At 42.6% G+C, this 25107-nt stretch overlaps 1 protein-coding gene across 5 annotated transcripts in view; it reads right to left on the reverse strand.

The window, feature by feature from the left end:
- SHROOM2 (shroom family member 2) overlaps positions 1-25107 on the reverse strand; it is a 228770-nt gene that overhangs the window by 17898 nt on the left and 185765 nt on the right. For 3 of the 5 annotated variants that reach the window (XM_090063968.1, XM_090063978.1, XM_090063957.1), the window contains exons 6-7: positions 7658-7735; positions 5961-6725 (exon numbers count right to left, since the gene is read on the reverse strand). The exons of 1 other annotated variant lie outside the window; for it this stretch is intronic. In XM_090063968.1, the coding sequence (XP_089920094.1) occupies positions 5961-6725; positions 7658-7735 (843 nt within the window). The remainder of the gene's footprint in view (positions 1-5960; positions 6726-7657; positions 7736-25107) is intronic. One more of the 5 variants, XM_090063961.1, reaches the window with a different exon arrangement.

A 25107-nucleotide genomic window follows, 5' to 3' on the forward strand; every position in this document is an offset into this window, starting at 1 on the left:
TGGCCAAGTTCGCCGATGACACCAAACTTTGGGGCAAAGCATCCACGCCAGAAGATAGGCGGGTGATCCAGGCTGACCTGGACAAGCTCAGCAAATGGGCAGACGAGAACCTCATGGTGTTTAACACCAAAAAATGCAAGGTTCTCCACCTTGGGAGGAAAAACCTGCAGCACCCTTATAGGCTCGGCAGCGCTACGTTGGTTAGCACTACAGAAGAAAAAGACTTGGGGGTCATCATTGACCACAAGATGAACATGAGCCTCCAATGCGATGCTGCGGCTAGTAAAGCGACCAAAATGCTGGCGTGCATCCATAGATGCTTCTCGAGCAAATCCCGGGACGTCATTCTCCCCTTGTACTCGGCCTTGGTGAGGCCGCAGCTGGAGTACTGCGTCCAGTTTTGGGCTCCACAATTCAAAAAGGATGTGGAGAAGCTTGAGAGAGTCCAGAGGAGAGCCACGCGCATGATCAGAGGTCAGGAAAACAGATCTTACGATGATAGGCTGAGAGCCATGGGACTCTTTAGCCTGGAAAAGGGCAGGCTCAGGGGTGATCTGATGGCCACCTATAAGTTTATCAGGGGTGACCACCAGGATCTGGGGGAACGTCTGTTCACCAGAGCGCCCCAAGGGATGACGAGGTCGAACGGTCACAAACTCCTGCATGACCGTTTCAGGCTGGACATAAGGAAGAATTTCTTTACTGTCCGAGCCCCCAAGGTCTGGAACAGTCTGCCAGCAGAGGTGGTTCAAGCACCTACATTGAACACCTTCAAGAGTAAATTGGATGCTTATCTTGCTGGGATCCTATGACCCCAGCTGACTTCCTGCCCTTTGGGCAGGGTGCTGGACTCGATGATCTTCCGAGGTCCCTTCCAGCCCTAATGTCTATGAAATATGTGGTACATTAAATAAAACTACTTTAGATATGGTGGATGCATAAAACAAGAGATTATCAAATACATACATGACTTATTAAACATAGGCAGTGTTACCTGTAGTTAAAGAGAGAGTCAACCATGTTAGTCTGAAGACAGGTAGAAAGTAGGGGTACACTGATAGATAACTTTTGGACTGATGGCGGATTTTTAACCAAGTCATATTGGCCAATTTCAATCCGATTCCAATATGCAGCTGGGCACCACAGAGAGCAACGTTTGGCTGGTAAGTCTGTTGTGTGAGAAGAGGCGGGGGGGGGCAGGGGCTGGGGCAGGTGCTGCACAGCCAGGGTAGAGCAGGGGACAGACCTGTGAACAGCTTGTCTGGGGGGCTGCTCCTGCTACTGCATGCACTCCAGGGGAGGCAAGGGATACTTGTGCCCTTGGATCTTTGTGCCCACCTTGTGTAGCCCTGGTGGGCTGCTGCTGTGGGGTGGGGCTGGGGAGGTGCCAAGCTCTTCCTGGCAGGGGGTTGGGTCAGGGATGAGCTCAAGGTGGGCAGCAGCAGAGCTGGGAGAGGTCTGGGAGGTGGGCTACAGCCACCTGAAAATTCACTGTAGGCGTCCCACCCCTGTCCATAGCCTCCGCTCCCAGCGCCGCTGCTGTTAGGCAGGGCCAGGGACAGAAGTTACAGATAAACCAGTTTAAGTGATGGGAAACTAGTTTAAACCTGTAACAGAACATAAGTTCAGTGCACATAAACCAGTTTCAAAATGGCCAAAAATGGTTTAAGGTAAACCTGGTTGAATGTAGTATCAGACTTAACTGATTTGAGTCAAACCAGTTTATGGAATTTCTGTCCCAGACCCCTTCCTGGTTTAAGTTAAACCACAGTCCCCCCAGAATGCTTTTCAGCCCTGGGCTGGTCTGTGCTGTCTGTTCCCTAAAGCAGGGCTAGCCCCACCCCTTGCTTTCTAGTGGAGCAGTGGTGGGTAGGTGGCCAAGCATGGCCCCCTAAGGCTAAGGGGGCATGGAGGGGGCTTATTCTCCTCTCCCTCCCCTCTTCGTCTGGGGGCTTCAGCCAGGGTCTGCCTGGCTGAGCGAAGCAGCCCCTGTCAGGTTAACACTCCCTTTACCATGGCCAGCTAGCATGGCCCTGCCATCTGCCTGCCATGCCTATGGCTGGGGCTGGCGAGCTGAGCCAGGCTAGCTCATAGGTACTGCTGAGGGCTGGTGTGGAAAAACTGGCCCAGGATGGGCTGTGGGGGCAGGGCCCTTCCCAGCAGGCTGCAGTTTGGGCTCAGGCCATGGGAGATGTGTGGCTGGATTGCTCCTGGCTCCCTGCACCCAGGCCAGGCCAGGCTGTCATGGAGCCACAGCCGACTGGGAAGAGCCTGGTAGGGCTGGGCCACAGGGGTGGGGTGCTTCCCAACCAGCTGCACCTCTATGGGCAGCTGGCTGGGCAATGGCGTGGAGGTAACATAGCTGCAGCTATGGGTGGGCGCCTTGACCATTTGACTGGTCACATGGGACGTGTTAATCATGCTTGTGGCTACCCAGGATGGCTTGGAAGTGCCGGCAGGCCCAGAGCCCAGCAGCTGCCTGTCATAGGGGCTTGTGTGCTTGCAGCTACTGCCATGCCCTCTGTCCACCACTGTGCAGCACCCAGCCAGCTGTAGCTACACCAGAAGCTAAACACTGGCCAGGGCCATTGAGACTGTTCTGCCTCCCTTGACTCCAGCTGCTGCGGCTGCTCCTGCCCCTGCCACACCACCCCGAGTGGGTGGGCAGGAAGCTTCAGCCCAGTGCCTTCTGCGCAGTGCATGGAGCTTATGCTCCAGCTCCTAGCTTCCTTGCATTGACTCCTAGCCTCCTGGTGTGATGAACAGCCCCTGCAGGTGGATGGAGTGGGTGGAAGGTGGCTGGGAGCTAGAGCTGGATCTTCATGCAGTGTGGCAATCCCAGAAAGAAGGAAGTGAAGGGACTGGTACAGGCAGCAGAGATGCAGTTGAGTACAACTTGTTTTTGGCAGTGTTTTCATGTATGTCATGGAAAGGGTACAGCACGCCCTTGGTATCTTGAGAAGCTCATGTGATGAAAGCTTCTTTATCTTCTTCTCCAATCGCTTTCAAATACCACCTTGGTATCACATGTCATTTCTCACACCCATTCTACGGACTTGGTAAAATCTACAGAGAGATAGTTCTGTTCACTGCGTCTCAAAAGAGAGCCTGTCTGTTACAACAAAGATTCCTGACCTCTTCTCGCATCCCAATCTAACAGAAATGTTGGTGCTCATTAGCAGGATAATTAGCATACATACCTACATAAAGGCTTCAGGTGAAAACTGATTCTGAATCGAGTCCAGTTAAGGCCTTCCTGTACCCTAAATAATACCCTTTTTACAAAAAATTCTACATTTGTTAGCAACTAAGATGTACACGCAAGGAAAAGAGCCTTTCCCTTATCACTACATAATCCACCCAAATTCAACTTTTCACCCTTGTTCTTCTTTGCACTGAAATACAGTGTGGGGTGCATACAACTGATTTTAAATACTGAGATTGGCAGTTCCCTTAGGGATTTGGTCACCTAGTTGTCATTAAAATTAGTGAAAGCTGGGTATTGAAATCCCCATGGAAACTTTTAACTATGTTTAAGTGTGTATTGCAGACTTATGAAGGAAAATAATTCAAGGGCACAGGAGTCAGTTGGCTCAATGCTGGGAAAACTGAAGGAACATTATGGCCTGCAAAGAGGCTAGATGAGCTGATCTCATGGTTCAGTCTGACTGCAATCTGTGAACCTGCATGAACTTGGCCATGAACGTTCTCACATTGTGTGTTGGTGCACTAGAAAAATGGCCATACAATTCCAGATTAAATTTCCGCATGTACTAATGATTGCAGGGGGGTTTGTTTTGAAGAATATATAATACAAGTGTTTTATTTCCTCACACAACAAAATCCCAACTATAATGGGGCAGGGATGTTTACCTACAACACCTTGTCATCAGCAAGATGTACAATCTCAGAGAAGAGCAACCAGTTGCATGTTAATGATCAGACAGGATGAGATGCATCTGAAAACCATCATGCAAGGAATCAGAAAAAGTTTCAAACACAATTGTTCAAATATCAGAGTAAATGTATTAATGCCAATCTACTCATTGCATTCCATTTACATGAAATAACAAAGAGCATGGTGTCACTGTCTACATTTCCCTTACGAGTTACACTAGCTGTTTCACTAGGCAAGTATTTACAAGAATAACAATTTGTGTACATACGTATCTAGACTATCTTTGGTGAGATTTTTAAAGTATTATTAAAAGACGTGCCACTAAAATCCTGTACTGTTTTCAAAATATCTCATCTTAAATGCAAAACCTGTCAACGCATCTCAGCACCACAATCACCACCCCCTCCCAAAATGAAGCCACTAGAACCAACAAATTCTGTACATGTCTATCACAGAACGTCCTCACAGAAATGATGTGGATGAGACAAAACAACCACGATGCTCCAGAAGAGACTCACAGAAAAATGATGAGGGAGAGAAATACACAATCACCACTAGGTGATTTGGACAGAACAACCACTCCTTACAGTCCTTGTACTCAAGGGAACTCTACAAAACACCTTTATAAAGGCAAGCCTTGAAAAAAATCCATAACCTTACTGAACAGTGAAAACCATGGACTAAATACAGACAATGGCTTTATAGCTCTTTACAAGCTACCTGCTATCTCTGCTAGCCTCGCTACACTCCACAGATAACAACCACCCTTTCCCCCTGTTCTTCTACAGATTTATGTTATCTGTTCAGCTGCATTTCTCTGGTTTTGAAGATACTCCCATCAAATTCTCTTTGGCTCCCAGTTTACAAATCTCCTCTGGTCCTTTAAGTGACTGTTTTCATTTGGAGTTAAATCATTTTTTCATCTATAATTTAGCTTAGACTGTATCTGCTTCTTTCCAGACCTGAAAAAGGGTTCTTAACATTCAAAAGCTTGTCTAATATCTCTCCCAACTATAAAGTTGGTCCATTAAAAGACATGTCACCAAAAAACGTTGCTTCTCATGTATTTGCTGGGCCACTGTGGCTATAACACTCCAACCCACTCCAACCCTCAGAATATCATTTTTTTTTAAACTTGAAAAAACTGAAGATAGCATGGTTAAATCTGTATGACTCCTTTGGAAAACAACTGAGCTTGCATACACAAAATACTTCATGGATAAAACTGAAAAAATAGTGTTTACCTTTAAAGAAAACTCATGTCTTTCTTGCTCAGCATAGCAACCTCACAATTCATTGAGTAAGAATCATTTATTTCTTCTTTCATTCCTGAATTATAACATCAAATTAAGTGTTTAATGAAAAAGATATTCCTATACCTCCTGGAGCATGTTATAATCCTATAGGAAAACAGCTGGGAGTTGGATGCCACCCACCTAGAATACAACGTAACTTAAAATCTATTTGACCATCAGACACAGACAATATACACTAAAATAGGAAGGGCTTACATTACAACTGACTCTGTAGCCAATGCCACTTAATAACAAGCATAAGCAGGCAGCATACTTCAACATGAGGTTTTGTTATGGATGCCATCAAAATAGATGTCATTTTCTTTCAAAATAATTTTTTAGTTCTCTGCCTGTAATGGATCAGAAACCACCCATGGCTCAGAAAAAAAATCTCACTTAGTTGATTTCTGTAAAAAAAAAGAAAAGGCCTTTTCTTTCATTTAAAAAAAGATATTCTTGTTTCTAATTGGCCAGTAGATATTAAAACACAGCAGCACCTCTATCTACAGGTTTTCCAGAAGAAACAAGAGATCAGCTGAAGTAATGTAACAGAGTTAACTGGAAGTTTCAAATTAGTAAAAGTCTTTGTTGCACTTACTATTGCCTCAAAGCACACATTCCCTAATGAGACAGACCAGAAAGGGCAACTTTGCATGAACCTAAAAAGATTGTTTTTACCTCTTTGCTGAAAGCAATTCCCAAATAACAATGTACTTTAATATAGGGGAAAAGATTATAATTGCTACAATACCATAATGTCACAATACCTTGTTGGATTCTCATCTAGCACAGATACAGGAGGCTTATCGGTCAACTTCTGCGGTGCAAACTGAGGCGAGGGTGACCTTGATGTCTCCATTCTGGGTCTCTGAAGATAGCGATACTTCAAAGATAATGCAGCTTCAGATTTAAGGTGAGTCTTCTCTTCTAAGTGCTGATAAACATTCTCTGTGGACAATGCTTGCTGGAGTTCCTGTGAGTGAGCACTTTTTAGTTTTCCATTTAATGTTGCAGGACTCTGAGATAAAGATGAGTGACCCGTAAACACCTCACCAGAACTAGGGGAAAAGGATTGAATGGGCCTGCTGGGTACCGTCAGCAAAGACTCTGAAGAGGTACCAAGCAATGAGGTGGAATGGTCCTGATGCCTGTGTTTGTTATCTCGTTTTGGTGGGGGAGGCCTTTGAGGGGCAGGTCCACGTTTCTTATTTAGCAATGTTGGCTCTATCCTCTGATTTTCTTCTCCTTTGCCTTGAGGGAGACAGGAGTGGCTTCTTGCATTTGATGTCTGCACCTCAGAACCAGGGAGAAGAGGCAAGCTGCAATCCTTATGGTTCTTTATCACATTTTCCTGCGAGTATCTGTAATCACTGGGCAATGTTCCTGACCTCCCCCTGCTCTCCTGAGACAAAGCAGTAGGCTCTCTTGTGTTAAACTGTCTAGTAGATGCCTTCCATTTGTGTCCTGAACTTTGGTCTAATTGAGCCTTTTGTCCTCCTGGACTGTCTTCTGGGGTCCGTATATCAGCTTGTCTACAAAGAAAATAAATTCATTAGCCAGCTACTGTCTTATTTCCTTCTGTGAATCACTCTACATGTATTAGGAAGCTTGGAAACCAAGGTTACATTGGCCATAAAAGACCTACTAACTGTTCCAACCTGCTTTAAGTAATACTTGTTTCTTTTGTATTTATAATGTAATCTGATGAATCAAAGTGCACCATCAGACTATATTAGGTTATGTTGTGACATGCAATGTGACATAACCTTGAACTAACCTGAGGCTCTACAACGTACATGGCATATCTGAATATACAGGAAATCTGATAAACTCTAATATAGATGGCATATCCAAATGTGCTAGAATAATTTCTTCTACAATGTGTGTGAATTAAAGGAGGAGGTCTCTTTTGCAGAATTTATCAGTTAGCTTAATTCTATTTTAATTTCACACTAAACAGTGGTGGCAGTGTCTGCAACTGAAAGTAGATTACTTAAATACTCTCTCTCTCTCTCAAAATGGCAGAAAGAGATGAAAGTCCGCTGTGTTTCATTCTCATGGCAAAATTAACATGAGCCTAGAGCTTGAATTTGCAGATATAAGTTATTGATGGAAAATTAATGAGTACTGAACCTATTAACTGATGTTGAAAGAGAGATCTTTATTTTCTGTTTCAACATTAACTGATGTTGAAACAGAAAACAAAAGTACAGCAACATTTTATAATAAGGTTTATTTTACTATGAAATAAAAAACAGATGGGTCCTTTTTGTCCCTACAGCATGACCTACTGCTTGTGGTAGAAAAGGTCTTTTGTTTTACACATGTACTGTACTTTTCTTTTTTACTCCAATTCTGTTTGTTTTTATGCTGAAGCAACTCCAAGCTGGTGACCAGACACATGAAGTATAGCTAAGTTCTGTTTACTTAATGACAAATAAGGAAAGAAAGCATGTAAAAGTACCTCAGAGAGCCTGAAAGAAGGCAGGTTTGCTCTGTGCTTAGAGGAGGCTGGAGAGACACTGTAAGCTTAGAAAAGAAGCTGTAACAAGAAAGTAAAAGGCTTCAGAGTACTATTATTTCACTTGTGCAACTGGCAGTTTTATTATCTGTATTTTGAAATATGGCTGGGCAAGTCTAAATCACAAACTGTCTTTTAAAAATGGGTGTTTTAATAATTTAAACAAAACAACATGAAATATAACATCAAACAGCATGTTACATTTTACAGGCTCAATCTCATTCCATTGAAGAGAATGGGAAATTCCCATTGAACATGAGAACAACAAGGATTGGATCCTACAGGACAAAGAAATAGAATAGTAGATTCACATCTACGTACAATAAAAGACAACCTACACTCAACAACACAAATCTTGTTTGTGTTTCTTACTCTGGAGGAATACTAAGTATCTACAGCTCCTATTGATATTAGGGGGAAGAATGGGATGCTAATATATCTCAGAATATGGCCCTAAATTTCTGTTATAGATTATCTTTTATTATCTTTTTGACCTGACTTTATGCAAAGATTGATCTGAACAAGATTTGACGGTAGAAAACTTTCTTTACCTACTGCAGGTATTATTCCACAAGCATTATTAAAATAGTGTGTATTCATTTTTAATTACTTTGAAAAGCAACTAAAAATTGTGTTTAATTCTATTTTAACTTCAAAATGTTAGTGTGCTCACTTCATCCTTCAGCCAAAGCATCTTATTTAAAAAAAAGGCACCTAGAAAACCTACAACACATCATTTAAATTCCAACTGTTACTAAACCTTCTTTTGATTTCTTTGAGGTTCAAATCTACTTTCTTCTGGCTGGTACCCTGATTTAATCCTTTGCATCAAGTACATTGTAAAGGAAATAGTACTGTAACAAAAGGTGTGTCATAAAGATTTGATCGCTGTGACAAATCATAATTATTTCTACATGGGTGCCATTACTCATCTTGCTCAATTGCCTAAGACACAGTTTTAACAGGAAGGTCATAGTAGGTAGATAAAACAATGAATCATTTACCTAATACTGCCATTGTTAATAGGTGTAGTACTATAATTTTGTTTCTGAATGTACCATGTTTCCTTCTTTTAAGGCTGGTTATCCTAAGTTCAAACACAAAATGCCAGATAATATTGACATTTATTTTTCTATCATATACAAATCTTTTTGTGTGAATGACCATTTTGACAGTCTTTTTTTATATACCATAATTTTTAGTCCTGAACTAACAATCCCTGTCAGGTTTTGAGAAGAAAACTATAGATCACCTCATCAGTTACTGCAAATCAGTGCAACTTTACTGAAGTCAACAGCTTTTATATCAAATTTCAGTTATTAAGGTGATTTATGGTGTTTATCACTAATTGGGCACAGTCCATATTTTTATTTTATCCTACTTAGATAAATGTCTTACCTAGAAACTCCTACCAGTATAAAAAATACATTAAAAGAACATTGAAAGTAACTCCCTCCCAGATGAACATCAAATTACTCAAAGCTGTGGCAACATACACTAGTTTTAGGGCTACTGTACCAATTTTGAATGCATCTTTAAAGTATACAACTACTTAGACAGAAGATCTATAATTGGGGAAAAGCTAGCAAAGTAATTAGTAACAGTCCAGGAAAGTCCTTTACAAATACAAAAAATAAACAAAAATTTCTTGCACAACAAAATATGGTGGCAATTATGCTCGTACAACTATTCATTTGTGCAGTTAAAGGTTAATACTTTAAAATTAAATAATGTAGTAATATTTTAAAATAATGTACAAAAAGCTGATGAGGTTTGGATGGATGTCATTTTACAGAGGTGTGCAAAATGGGCCATATTCAATTCAGATTTGGCCCAAATCAGGGACAGTGATTTGATTTGTTGATTTGGATCACTGTCCCAATTCGATTCTGCTGAATCCAAAGCTGAAGATTTGATGCTGATTCAGAGAATCAGCAATTCGGCCATAGACACAGCTTTAAGTGTTTTTTCTACATACCTCAAAGTACCAAGAACTCATGAACGCTGTGATGGTGGAGCATCGGTGTATGCTCGGCGGTGGACCTGGAAGTGGACCAGAAGCTATTCCAGTCCACTTCTGAGTCCGCTGCTGAACACATGGGGGACCATCCCCACATCCCAGGCTCAGCAATTGGCTAAAGGGAGACCCTCAGTGCCCCCACAGACCCAGGAGGCACCAGTCCCCAAGCCAGGAGGGAAGGGTCCTCTGCAGTCCCCCGGCAGATGTGGAAGTGGACTGGAAGTGCTTCTGGTCCACTTCTGGGTCTGCTGCCAAGCGCGCTGGGGACCCCACTGTGCTTCCATGGGATGCCCCATCCACCCCAGCATCTCAGCATTCACGAGCCGCCTGGTATCTTGAGGTACGTAGAAAAAACATTTAAAGCTGTGTCTATGGGCAAATCATTGAATCTGTCCAAATTGATTCAGAGAGTTTAAAGGATTTACTGATTCGATTCAGATATTCAGCCACCGAATCAGGCCAAATCTTCACTGAATCAAATCAGCAACTGAAGCTTTGCACAGACCTATCATTTTACTATCTGCATGACTTACAAATGATTTTTGTTACACAGGTGTAACAATTGTATCGATATCCAAGGACAGCAATATAAGCTAATATGATGCAACTGTCACATTTACATGACTCTGTAGTGAGACAAGTATAGCAAATCCACTCCAACTTTAATTCTGCTTCATTCAGGGTCAAACTTATGCTGATTTAGCTCACTTGCATTGCTACAGGACCATGCAGATGCAAGAATTATAGCTTAAGAGCTGATGGATTTAAAGTCCATAAATATACATTTATCCATATCTTGAGATTTTTTTTTTACCTATATGTCTGTAGTAACTTTAGCATTTAAAGAAAATCCTTTTGAAAAATTGGACCGTGTTATGTTTTTACAAGTGCTAAATTTCTACACTTGAAATTGATTTTTATATGAAAATTAATCCACACTAGTAATAAAAATATTTCAAGATACTCGTGAAACAGTCATTGTTACTTATAACGGTAAATCTCTCTCAATCCTTTGAGAAGTGTTTCTCTCTTCTGGATTCTCTAAGTATTAAAAATGCAAAAGCCCATTTTACTAGAAAGGGTATCAAGTTGATCAAATCCAATGAATTTCAACATTCTGGTACTGTTCAGGTACACAGAAAATCAAGGCCCAGGCGTAAAAGGATGCAAAGATGCAAATAACATGCACTGCTGCACCCACTCTTCAAAACATATATTGAACTTGAGATGCGAATCAGAAGTGGGTCCAGAAGGGGAAGCTAACAGGAGAGTGTGTGCCATTAATCTGATATGTTTATACGTCCAAAAAATATTTGTTTTTTATGATCTCTTGACTTTCTCATGGTTTGGGCCACAACAAAATCTTTTGATAATACTGTCAACCTCTACAGTAACAAAAAAGCAAATAGTTAAATACATGTCATGGCATAGATTACTTTAAGGATGCATTATTTGCAAAGGGTGGGATAGCCCATGCACTTTTATACACTGTTTCTATAAAAAGAAAAGAAAAGAAAAGAAAAAATTAACAAACATTTACAGTGGCAGATAAATGGTTTTGGGGAAACATGGTTACATTTAGCAGTAGGTATAATTTACATTCAAGGTAGGTGGGTTCTCATGCAGAGCATGCTAATCATGTTACCCTGAAACGATTTGGTCTTACTGTTCAGAAAGGAGGAAGAAAAGAAAGAAAGCTTCAAGCACCAGAAGAACCCAGGGGGAAGAACCTGCAAAGTGTTATATTAGTATAAGAAACAAGAAGTCCACTAAGAACCAGTTCATTCTAACTTTAATTGCTTTGAAGAATGACATACACACACACACATACACACACAACACAGTTTGAAAAGGTTCATTTCAGAAACTTGTGAAAGAAATGTTTTAACTGCTCCTGAAAAATTCATCTTCCATAAATGCAAACACAAGACTAGACAAAAATAAATATCCTACAGCTGCCCTGTGATGCAGCGAGAGAGATGCGGCATTTTAGAATTTTTTACATAGTGTAAGTTTAAGACCTCTGCTTTACTGGTCGATGACAATAAAGTCTATGCAGTCATCATACATTTTGACTGGTTTGGCATAAATAAAATCCCAAGAATTTCACCCTGCTCCCTTTGCTCACCAGGACACAGGTCCAGCTGCAGCTGTCCACCCCTACTGCTGTGTATCACCAAACAGCCCTGATATTCCAGTGCTCTGCCCATGCCACTGTCTCTCAGTACTGGCTCACAGCCTCCCCCCCACTGCCATGCTGGTGCCCCTCACTCCCCACCCACAACCTCCTGTCATCCCAGTGCTGCCAGAGGGGACCCCCAGCTGCCAGGGTTATGGGACCAGGGTTTGCAGCGTCCTGCCCCCCATGCCTGCTGTGGTGGAGCAGAGCTCAGCTCCCCCTCTATCATGGGTGGAATGGCCAGAGTGGAGCCTGTGGGGGGAGGGTGCAGGCTGGGGGCTCCTCGCCCTGCTGCTCTCCCACTGGCGCGTCCGCATTCCAGCAGATGGGACCCAGTGTGGCAGGGCAGAGTGGGGCTGGACAGGAAAGCTTGTTGCCACTACGGGGAGCTCTACACTGCCATGTGCCAACACTGGGCCACCACTCCCACTGCTGCCAGGCGGGCAGGGGGCGCCTTGCCATGATGACGCAGATCTCTCAGAGGTGGCAGCAAGCTTCCCTGCTCTGTTCTGCCCTGCCATGCTGGGTCCTGCCCACTGGGCTGTGGAGGCCCAGGGGGGAGGTCAGCTGGGCGGGAAACCTGCAGTGCCCCCATGCACAAATCTGGGGGCATATGCCCCCAATGCCTCCCCCCTGGGAGATCATGCGGCTGTGGGGAGCCAGCCCCAGACAAGCCTCCCCCAGCCCCATCCCACTTGCCATCCGGGCCTGGCAGCTGCTCATTCTGGCCTTAAGCCCCATGCAACACCCCAGCTGGGCAGTAGCCCTAGCCCTGCCCAACTTTCCCCCGCTCTTACTATGGAGACCTCAATCTCCTCCCCCTACACACTGACTTACCTGTAGGAAGCTGCTCTCTAGTCTGCCTGGCAGTCATGTACACGTATACATGCACACATGCACATGGCGTCGCCTACTTGATCACCCTTCTCTCACTCCCATCAGCCCCTTGCAAGTTGAAACTCTGCCAGTCTGGAAGGGGAAACCCACTCTACCCCACATTTTTCTCCTTAAATTGAGAAAATCTGTTTTTCTCCTTAAAATACCATGGAATTGTCTAGCCCTCAGTTTAAAGGTATGCTGTTCTATCAAATTACCTAGCTCAACAAGCAAGAGCAATTAAAATAGTTTAGCATGATCTAAACTGGAGTGTTAAAGAGATTTATTAGATCAAGTTAGGTTACTTGGTCTAACACCACACTAAAACAGTCTAAATACAGCTGAAGTTAAAATATGTTAACTAATATATCTTTTATCCTATGTTGCATCTACATGGGCAGATACATAGGAACAGTTATATAGGTATGAATGCAAACCCTATCCAGCCCATAGATGCACTTATTCTCTTTTGAATTGCTTTTTTCAATTTAACTTAAACTAATGCTTCATCAACATAAGCTAAATTAAAAAGACAGTTATATGTGGATAAGAATATCCACGGAAGTGAATGACTACAGCAATTTGGAAATCACAGCTTAGGTTAGCTGGAAAAATCTTTCCCTTGTAGACAAAGCCCTAGTCTAGACACTGACTTTCAGACTGTAAGCTTTTTTTTTTATTTGCTGGAATCATCTTTTGATTGTGTTTGCATAGTATTTAATACAATGGAGTCCCAAATATTATCTGAAGGTGCTACTACAATACAAAAAAAAAAAAAGAAATACACAATGAAGTTCTGCTTCTGGCTAGATTTACAATTGCTGATTGAATGAAATACATTCTACATCCAAAAAGTGCAGAACGTGAACAGTATAGGGCTTTATCCTATGGTTAAAGCAATAGGAACTTTGCCTTTGTAGAAGACCAGATTCAAGTTCATGGTATTTTTGTAACTGGTTGGGAATATATATAGAACTATATCAAGAAAAACATTGGTTATATTTCTAGCTCTAAGGACTGAAACATTAAGAACACAACTGTTCAGAACACAATTGTTAAGAACAGACCTGCTTTATAACTTCCCAAATTTTCTCATTTACATATAAGATTTTGAGGGCATTTGATGTACATAAGAGAGACAATATAATTTAGATACAGTGGAGGATCCAAATTCCAAGCAGTGCAGATATGGAGTTTTTCCTCCCAAATGCTCTTCTTTGGTGGTATCATCACCCATGGACTTGTTAGTAAATTAATATTTTAAAAGAGGGGAAAAAAGTGGGTAGTCTTTTGGGGTGCTTATACATGAACAGGGAGTAATTACAGCATGTCAGAGCAGACTCAATTAATTAAGTCTGTTGGAACGTGATAAATTAGTTTGGCTCCAGCAGCCTCCCACATCTCATCTTTCAGCATCCCTGTACTTCAAAATAGCAGTGGGAGCGCTTTAAAGCTTGTTCGACAACCTATAAAGCACTTCGCCATCATTTTGAAGTTCAGGGATGCTGATATATGGGTCACTCCAGGCGCTTTAATTAGAGCAGCTTTCACAGCTACTCTAATTGAAGCCCCCCACCTCCCAGAACACATGTATAAATGTTCTTTGAGTTCAAGATGTAGCAGGTAATTCCCTAATCTCTAATTATTCTGAACACATTAATCTCTGAGCGACTGGGGAATATAAAATGAAAGTTTAGGAGGATAGGTTGAGAAGAAGCAGCAAAGGAACAAAAGGTGAGGATATGAAACAAAGTTAAATGAGAAGGTGTTGGGAAGGCAACTCATAGTGCAGCGATGTGGTCAGAATCAGAGATGGGAGAGGAATAGGGTTTTTGAATGTTGATAAATGAAATGGACCAAAATGAAATTACTGGTGGTCTAGAAAGGAGGAGGTCACACAGAAAACAGATCTGCCCTAATGTAGGATACTTAAACATTATTCTAAAGTTAGCTTGTGTCCTGTATTTGCACTGTGACCAAACAAAGCTTTTAAAATATGGGTTGGGAGAGACCTCTAAAATGAGGGCGCTTGCAGCACTTTCCATATACAGTATCTTGCATTACACAAAGGTTTCTTACACAACCGGTTTAAACCCCCTAACAAAACTTAGAGCACATCATTTGACTAATTTAATTCACGCCCTAAATGACACAGATCCCAAGGTTAGGACTTATGATCGGCCTTAAGCATGTCTATCTGGCTTGATTTAGCAGTAGGGTTTTTCAGAGAAAGATCAGAGAATGCAATAAATTCATTCTGCTACAAGTTCACCTTTTTATTCATCCCCTTACTGCTTTTGTTCTTCCATACCAAGCAGATGTTCCTCTGTTAAACATTAACAGACAGCTAGCATACAGTAAAGCACACCATACCCACGATTGGACAGTAGGCATTGAGGGCTACAGGCTGTACTGATGAGATAGAGTGGGAAAAAAGGGTGAGGGGGGCATTGCTGTCTATGTTATGGAGAAATGAATGTTTTCCATAATCAAGATGGGATCAGAAGAGGGGCAAATTGAGGTTCTGTGGGTCAGAATACAAGGGGGTCGGGGTGAAAGGTACTTGGTAGTGAGGGTTTATTATAGACTGCTACACCATGTAGATGAAGAGCTAGATCTGGAATTCTCAAGGCAGCTCTCAGAGGCAGTACACTCAATGGACATGGGTGACCTAACTCACCCTGACATTTGCTGGGAGGAGCAATCAGCTAGATCTGATCATTCATGTAGGTTCTTAACCTGCATACAGGACCTTCACCTAATGCAGGAAGGATAGGGGCCTACTAGGGGAAATGCCTTACTGGACTTAGTGGTAGCTGTCGGGGATGACCTGTTGGGAGATCTGCAGATACAGGGTAACCTAGGGGATAGTGACCACCTGTTGTTAGAATTCACTATCTGGGGAAAGGTGGGAAAGATAACCAGCAGGGCAGAAGTACTAGACTTCAGAAAGACCAACTTCAATGAGCTCAGGAGATTAGTAAGAGAGACACTGAAGGACAGGGGCATTGATGAGATGGAAGTCCAGGAAAGGTGGTCATTCCTCAAGGGAATGATCCCTCGGACACAGAAGAGAACAATCCCATCGCATATAAAGGAGGACAAAGGGGCCAAAAACCCTCTTGGCTGAACAGGGAAATCCAGAAAGTCTAGGGGCAAAAAAAGAGGCATACAGACTGTGGAACACAAGGGTAGCCACCAAGGAGAAGTATACCTACTTGGCTTGCACTTGCAGGGAGTCAGTTAGAAAGGCCAAAGCAGCAATGGAACTAGCATTGCTAGCATCAAAAATTAAAGACAACAACAAGTACTTTTTCAGGTATATGGGGAGCAAAAAGAAGGTGCACAACAACACAAGACGCCTACAGGACAGACTAGGGCAATTGGTGACAGATAGGAGCAACAAAGCTGAGCTGTTCAATGCGTTTTTCGCATCCGTATTCCTGAACACGGATATAGAGACATCTCCCAGTTGGATTATAGACAGGCACAAGAGGGACACGAGCCCACCAACGTTTTGCACTGACCTAGCGAAGGGACACTTGGAGGGCTGGTTGTGTTTAAGTCAGCAGGCCCAGATGATCTTCATCCAAGGGTGCTGAAGTAATTGGCCACTGTCATAGCAGAACCACTAGTTTGACTGTTTGAGCATTCGTGGTGCTCAGGACAGTCCCAGATGACTGGAAAAGGATCAGTGTGGTCCCTATTTTCAAGAAAGGAAGGAAGAAGGATCTGGGTAACTACAGGCTGGTTAGTCTCACCTCTATCCTTGGGAAAACCTTTGAAAAAAATTATTAAGGAACACATTTGTGGGAGTCCAGCAGGAAATACAATGCTGAAGGGCAACCAGCATGGTTTAACAGCAGGAAGATTCTGCCTGACTAACTTTGTTTCTTTTTATGACCAGGTCACAAAATGTTTAGATGCAGGAGTCGAGGTAGATGTCATTTACTTGGATTTTAAAGAGCCTTCAATACGGTGTCTCATCTCATTCTTATAAATAAACAAAGATGTGACATAGATGATTACAAAGTCAGTAGGTGGTGAATTGGCTCATGGGATACACCCAGAAAGTGGTGGTGGACAGGTCGGTATCGACCTGGAAAGATGTGGACAGTGGGGTCCCTGAAGGTTCGGTCCTTGGACCAGTGCTATTCAATATCTTCATCAACGACTTGGATAAGGGCATGGAAAACACTTTGTCCAAATTTGTGAACAACACCAAATTATGGGGCAAAGTAAACACACAGGTGAACAGGGAATGGATTCAGGCAGATTTGGAAGGGTTGGAAAAGTGGGCAGAACAGAACAGGATGCAGTTTAACAAAGATAAGTGAAATGTGCTGCACTTAGGGAGAAAGAATTGCCAACACACATACAGATCATGAGATGACCTTCTAAGTAGCACAGCGGCAGAAAGGGATCTCGGTGTCATAGTAGACTCCGAGATGAACACGAGTTGTCAATGTGATGAAGTGATAAGTAAAGTTAATCACATGTTATCATGCATTAGGAGGTGCATCACAAACAGGTCTAAGGAGGTGATACTTCCCCTGATGCGGTACTGGTAAGGCTGCAGCTGGAATACTGCATCCAGTTTTGGGTACCACACTTCAAGAAGGATGTGGATAACCTTGAAAAGGTCCAAAGGAGGGCTGCTCAGAAGGTTAGGAGCCTGCAGGTAAGGCCCTACATGGAAAGACTGAGGGACCTGGATCTCTTCAGCCTCTGCAAGAGAAGGCTGAGAGGTGATCTTGTGGCTGTCTATAAATTCATGGGTGGGGAGGGGGACAGTCAGCAAGGAATAGGAGATACTTTGTTTACCAGGGTGCCCGTTGGGGCAACTAGAAACAATGGCCACAAACTGACAGAGAGTAGATTTAGATTGTACCTCAGGAAGAACTTGATCATGGTAAGGGTCACCCAAATCGGAATGGGTTTCCCAGGGAGGTGGCGCTCTCCCCTACCCTGGAGGTCTTTAAGAGAAGACTGGACAAGCACCTGGCTGGGCTCATCTGATCCCCAGTGCTCTTTCCTGCTCAGGGCAGGGGGCTGGACAGTCTCATGTAAGTTATTACAAGACTTTGAATTTGACCCTCAGTGTCTTAGTTTTAGCAATAAGAGTACACAAATAGTGTTTTTGTTTTCCCCCAGAACCTAAGATACTGGTAAATCCTGAAACAACAGTCCCCTACAGAGTCAGCTGTCCACCTGTGTTAAGCTAAATACACTTTTCTGTGTGTACTGACCTAATCAATGTTCAGAGCCTTTTGGAACTATTACAATTTGCTATGTAAACTGTTTCCCTGTCTGTTTTCTAAGAGCCTTTTTCCCAGGATCCAATAGTCTCTAATTTAGCGCCTAGCAGTATTTTCCCATTTTCAATAACTCTTATGACATAAACAAGACAAAAAGCCCAACAGCACTTCATACGGTGCAGAAGTTTTCAAAATCTCTTGAGCATCAGGTATAACAAATGCAAGTGCAGTAAAATCTACGTTAAGTGGCATTTTGGTAACTGGCAGTTCTATTAACTGGAATTTCTGGCTGACTGGCCATACACGGCGGGGGGAGCTTGCATGTGGCTGTTGCTGCCACCCACCACCCTGTGCTGCTGCCTCTCCACATCCAGCCACTGCCAACTCTTCCCTCCTCACATCTGGCTGAAAACCCCTGCCTCACATAACTGGTATTTTTATATAACCAGCACACCACGTTCCCCACTTATGCTGGTTAACACAGCTTTTACTGTACACTGTATTAGAAAGTAATCATTAATTATGTTACCTCTCACACTGAAAGAATGGGTGTGGGCAGACAACAATATATAAAATAGCACTTTGCTGTTCAATAGCCTGCATAGTTAGAGTTATATTTACTCTATTCAGGTTCAGTAAAGCTGGAGGGAAGAGGACTGGACTCTCTGGGAGTGCCTAGATAAGATGTTGACTGTGGTAGTCAACAAATACTGGGCAGTAGTACATCACAGCACAGAGAGTGCTAATACACTACTGTGCAGTATTGTTAGCCTACTGCACAGTAGTGTCACTTAAAAGATATTTGCCAGTGATACTGCACAGTAACTCCAGTTACTGAACATTTATTTATTTAGTACTTGTATTAGTAAATACTAAATGCGCAGTAGCATCTTGTGTAGACACATCCTATTTTTTCTATTATTATGACAGATAATCCCATGACAATGCAACCGATCCTGGGGAAGCCATTAGGTGCCTGAGGGATAGTACTATGTCATCATCAAAAAAGTATACTAACTTTGGTGCTTCCTCTGAGATGCCTATGGCTTGATTTTTCAGAGAACTTAACATTTGCTATCATCTTTTTATTCATGTCTCCCACTGGCCTTTAAGCAAATGCTCAACACACTTTCAAATCACACTGGATATTTCAAGCTGGACACAGAAAGTAAGCCTTCATTCAGTGGCCATCTATGAAAAGTAGAGTATAAGTGACCCTTCTAGCATCACTTCAGAACTGTCAGCTGGACAGGTAGAAACCAGTCCTGCAGGCCACCATTCAACTGCTATAACCATAACACTGTCCTTTCTTTTCTACAGTTCCCTGCCTAATTCATTACACACCTTCCAGCTTCTGCAGGAAATGAAACAGTGATTCCATAGACCACAGCTTCTTCTGTAGCATAACCTAAATTTACCCCTAGACTCCCATCCATCCTATGCACTAGCGAAGTCAAGGGTTCTGCGTAAATAAAGTATGACATCATGTAATTAAAGACTATCATAATGCACATGTACAAACAACCTTAAATTTTGGCATTCCTAACCTCTCAGCAATTGACTTTGAAAACACACTGTTCTTTTAATATGGTTTTGTATGAATGAATGTAGCACACATGCAATAAAACACTTCAATAAAATTATATATGTAATTTGCATAATTATTTAGCTTTGTCTGGGGTACTTGGAAAGTTTCAAATCCTAAACATGATGCAAGCCCAAATATATGGTTAAAAAACCTGTGAGAAAGCCCAAGTCATGTATGGAAAAAAAATTACGAAAAAAATTTATTTAACCATCATGACTGCCTCATGAGGTTTATTCAAGGAGAAATGTCTCAGTATACATAGCACATTAAATCACTGGAGCGGGAGCAGGGCTGGCCATAGTTTTTGTAATGTGGGTCTCAAGTCATGAGTGGCAAGTAAGTGTCCCAGGCAAGCTACTGAAATCAAATGATCTTAAAAACAAATTTAAGTCTCAAGAAAACCAGTTCTTAAAAAGGAAGAGCACAACAGGCACTATTCTTTTAAAGAAGAACACCCACTATGTTTAATATTATATAGCCACAGACAATAGGGACAAAAGCATCAAGATACTCTCAGAAACATCCCAGAGCACGTGGCTGTTACATTTTGACCCACATACCAGCATATTAAATACCTTGTTTTCTACAGCCATTCAAAATGCCCACTAGCTATTGTACCATTAAACAGGCAAAAACAGAGGATGTTATCTGTGCAATCACAATGCATCCAACAGCCACCCTGCATTTAATGCGGAAGAAAACTGTCATTCTAGCTAAATAACCCTGTAGAATCACGTAACACCATCATAATGACAAAATGGTCGGTAGTAATGGATATTTTTGGTCAGTCTATTTTATTAGAGTATTTTACTCGTGTTCCATCTAGATACCCCATGACCAAAAATTGCTTCTGACCTTGTACATTTTTGTTTTACAAATGGTACTTAGCTCTGCAAAAGAATAAATAACAAAGATCTTTGATTTATTTCCAATTTCATTCTGCAATTAATAATTAAACATATGTTGGGAGACAACATATGGACCAGTTAATCACAGCCATCTATAAAACAAACCATAATTTCTGAAGAAAATTGATTCAAATTGTAATTATATTTTTGCAAAACTGTGGGAGTGGGAAGAGCCCTTATTCTTTTTTCCTTCATTTGGGAGAAAAATCCCTCCTCCTTCCTGCCATTGTGTGCACATTAAATCAACGACAGAATAAATTTATGGCTGATCTCTTACTTGCTTTTTCCATTTCACATCTTTCTTTGCATGTAGCAGGCTGCATGCAAAGATTTAAAAAGACTGGTGCCCACTGGAGTTGGTCAGTTGATAGGCACTATACTTGTGCATAGAATTTAATCAACAATAACTTAATGTAAAAAAGAACCAACATGTTCTATAAATGGCAACCACTGCAGGGACAAAAGGCAATATTACCAAACACTGCCAGCAAGGAAATCTCACTCACTGAAAAAGGCTGAATCAAAATTCACTCTGAATATTGCCTTTTCAGGAGGTAGTCTTGAAAGGATAAATATAGACAGATTAAAAAAAAAAAATCTAGAATTAGGAGAAAAACCAAGACCGTGGACTAGAATGTATCCATTCTCTAAATACCAGCAGCTGGACTGAATTCAATAACAAAACAGATTAGATGGAAAAAAGGCAACAATACTTTGTTAGAAATAACAAGCTTCACCTGGGCTTCTCAAGCTAGCCCTGAAATGACTGTCTCTCTCCCCTAGTTAATCTCTAAAGAATTCGCAAATAGCTTATTTAATCAATTAGCATGCACACATGCACACCCTCTACTTTTTAATATCATTTTTTCACTCAGACCACACTCTTCACTCACCAATTGCTTCCAATAGTCACATCCAATTCTTCTACACTCCAAGCTTGTATTGCTTGCTGTTATGGAAAGGGTCTTCATCTGAACCTGTGCTCAGGAAGCAGTTTTGCCAGGAAACGAACAATATAAAATCTATTTTACAACATGAAACCATGAAGAACACTGAGGCTTGCAGTCATAGTCAGAACAACAGCACTGCAGACTTCAGCCCAGAAAGCAAACATTTTTGAAAAGCACTGCCTTCTAATTCCAGTGTGCATTATGCCAACTGTGAAAACAAAAGCTGCTAAAAACAGCGCATGCACAACCAAAGCATCTAGCTGGAATTAACTAGCATCATTTTTTCCTAAAACCTCAGGGACTAGAACAAACATACACACACACACACACACACACACACACACACACACACACACACACACACAAAAATACAGATGATTCCATATCGTGCACTGCCTTGCTCCTAATTTGTTACTGTAGCTTGTACAAATATAAATGGGAAAAGACAGCTTACATTTAAAGATTTGGAGAACAAAGGAAACACTGTGTTGAATGAATACTGCAAAAATCAGTTAAGAAGTAACAGTGGATAATTAAGACTCATGCAACCCTTTATTATTCTAGCACTTAAAAACTAAATACAGGGCAACCTTACCAGGATTTATAGGCGTTTGTCCCTATTCACTGGATACATGAGCTTTGCATCTTTGCAAATGCGCCAGCCAGTTTCAAAGACTTACAGAGCTGATTCTGCCTCAACCTCTGTATCTCATTTACTGTAACAGAGGATTTTCAAAGCCATGCCTCACAACAGCTGGCTTGTTTTTGCCTGCTTCTATGTGATTGACAAGTTCATACAAGCTCTGTCAACTTTAACCTTGATAAGTAAAGGCTTGGTTTGTATTATGTTACGTCATCAAAAACTTCTGACCTCAGGGAGAAAAGCTCACAGACTTCAAAGCTTATTTTTTCTTTTTCTTTTCTTTTCTTTTTTTTTTTGCGGGGGGCAGTCAGGGTGGATGTGAAAAGGGTTCTGAATGTCCTATTTTTGTATTTAATTCAAGAAAATTATTTCCGGGCTTTAGCAATAGCTATTCTCTATTGGACAGAAAAAAACCCTAAAAAATATTTATTACATGCCTTACCTTATTAGTCTCATTCAAATAATTGTGCCAATTAAAGAGAAAGATAATGAGTATGTTTATTCACAGCCCTCTTAACTTGAAAAAAGATTGCGTCTATAAATGCTTGAAGAGGATTCTCGAGAGAGAGTTGTATGATAAACATACCAATGCTATAAACTCACTCTCTCAGCCCTTATCTATATGCATCCTTGCCATCACAGGGGTGACGTTTAATTTAATTTTGTGGCCAGAAGAACACATTAATGCTTTATCCACAGTGTCTTGTGTATGTTTATATTGAATATGATGACTTTAAAACAAAACACGTATCTTAAAAGGAAAAAGCTATTAGTAAAATTGCCACAAAATATCTTCATACAAGTGGTTTGACACCTCAGTAACTGGTACTATAGAAATACTAGGCAGAAAAAGTAATGTTTGCTATTTTTAATAGAATTTGTTTCTAGAACAAACCTGGGAAAAAAACCTAATTTTTTATTGTCTTTTATACCCTTGAAACTGTCACAAAAGTCCCATGTACAACATCACTGGTTTTTATTTCTGTGCTAAAAATATATTGTATAATCTACTAAAATGGACAAACTAAAAAACAAGGAAGCTGATGGGCTAATCAGCCATTCAAGTCCTGACAGTCTATTGAAAAGTGTGTAGAAAAATTATAAAACAAAAACTCACCATTGCGCTATTTTTTCATGTCAGATTCAGTGCAAGTATAAAACGCTCACTAGTTTATGTGATATTTTGACAGACACCTAATTCAATCTTTAGTTTACATAATACAATATAGTTGGTAAGCAGGCTACAAGAGGTCAGTCTGGGTGCTTCACACTCTGAGATGGAGATTATGGCTGTGAATTGACTGTTGTATGATAAATGTACCAATATAGTATCACCAATGTGCACTTAACTTCTGTAACAGAACACTTTCAAAATGGCCAAAACTGGTTTAAGACAAACCTGGTTGAATGGTGGACGTCAACATCCCCTTTGAGAACCGGCGCCAAACCTTCACCGACGCCTGGGTTCGCAAGCAGGAGAAGTATGCCCCGCTGGCCGACACCCTGAGAGGCCGCGGCTACGACATGACAGTGGACGCGGTCATCGTGGGGACGCTCAGAGCCTGGGACCCCAGCAACGAGAGCGTCCTCCGCGCCTGCCACATTTCCCGCCGCTACGCCAATCTGATGCGCTGCCTCATGGTGTCCGACACCATCCGCTGGTCACGCGACATCTACGTGGAGCACATCACGGGCCACCGCCAGTACATCGACCCCTCCAGACCAGCCGCTGCCGGACCGGACCCAGAGGACACTGCTGCCTGAACCACCCCCGCCTTCGCTTCGCGTTGAGAGGACTTTGCCGCCACGGACGACCCTGCCCCACCTGAAGAGGACCCCCGTGATCGGACTTTATGGACTGAGACGCTCTCTCCGAGCCACTTCCTCCAACATTGCGGACCACTGTAACAGGTATGTGTGTATCTATCTCCTTTCCCTCTCAGCATCGTGACCCCCGCTCTCCTTCCCCCTTCCACATCCCCCCACCCCCGGACTTAGTTGGCTAACATTGTATGGTATGTAACCTAGTCGTGTCCCCCTCCTCTCCCCCATCCCTCGATTGTTAGCCCCTCGCTTGGGCGCTTTGTATTTCTATCTCAGCTTTGTCATCTTTTTCCTGGATTCCCCATCCAAAACATTTACTGTGGTGGGTGGGGCCACCCTCAGGGGCTGGAAGTGCCAGGGAGAGACCCTATTGCTCCTGGAGGAAGGCCCAGGGACCCTGGTGCCATAGGAAACTTACCTGAGAGGCAGACAGGGACAGGGATGGAACTGTGCGAGCCGGCGCTGCACTGGCTTTTCAAGCAGCTGTCCATCAAGCTGGGTGGTGGCCAGCTGATGACTTCAGCTGTGGCTGCTGCTGCAGGAGATTTAAAAACCTTGGCAGAAGCTGGGTGCAAGGGGGAAGGTAGGATGCAAGATGCAGAGCTTGCCGAGATGCAACTCAGCAGAGCAGACCCCTGCAACAATGCTGCCCTGCTGGGGACAAGCGAGGGCAGTAGTGGGGAACCAAATGAGGCTTCCTGACCCTGAGCTCCATGGGAAGGGGTTTAGGGTTGGTCACCAGCTCTAGGGCCTGGGCCAGGCACAGCCGACTCAGAGTCTGTGGTGGACATCACAGATACAGAACCAGCACAGGGACAGAGCAGGGCCAAGGACTGGGAGTGGGCTGCAACCACAAGCCTGCACTTCAAGCAGAGGCTGAAAAGGCCAAGACCCAGTGGGAGGCTGTAAGAGGCCGGAGCCAGGAGTTGGTGTGGTAGCACTATGGCCCTCATGGTTGGCAAGTGGACGAGGTGTAGGGGAGGCGGAGCCCCAGGACCAACCACAACAAGCCAGTGAATATTACTCTCTCTGGGCCAGGGGCAAGAGCACCAATGAATCTCTCCTTTCAGTTACAGTTCCATCAAGTTGTGGCAGGGGAGTTGGGGCCCGGCCCAGGGAGTGGGGAGATACTCACAGTGTCAACTGA

Source organism: Crocodylus siamensis, chromosome 1 (genome assembly GCF_052110815.1).
Source record: "Crocodylus siamensis isolate JL-2025a chromosome 1, ASM5211081v1, whole genome shotgun sequence".
NCBI lineage: Eukaryota > Metazoa > Chordata > Crocodylia > Crocodylidae > Crocodylus > Crocodylus siamensis.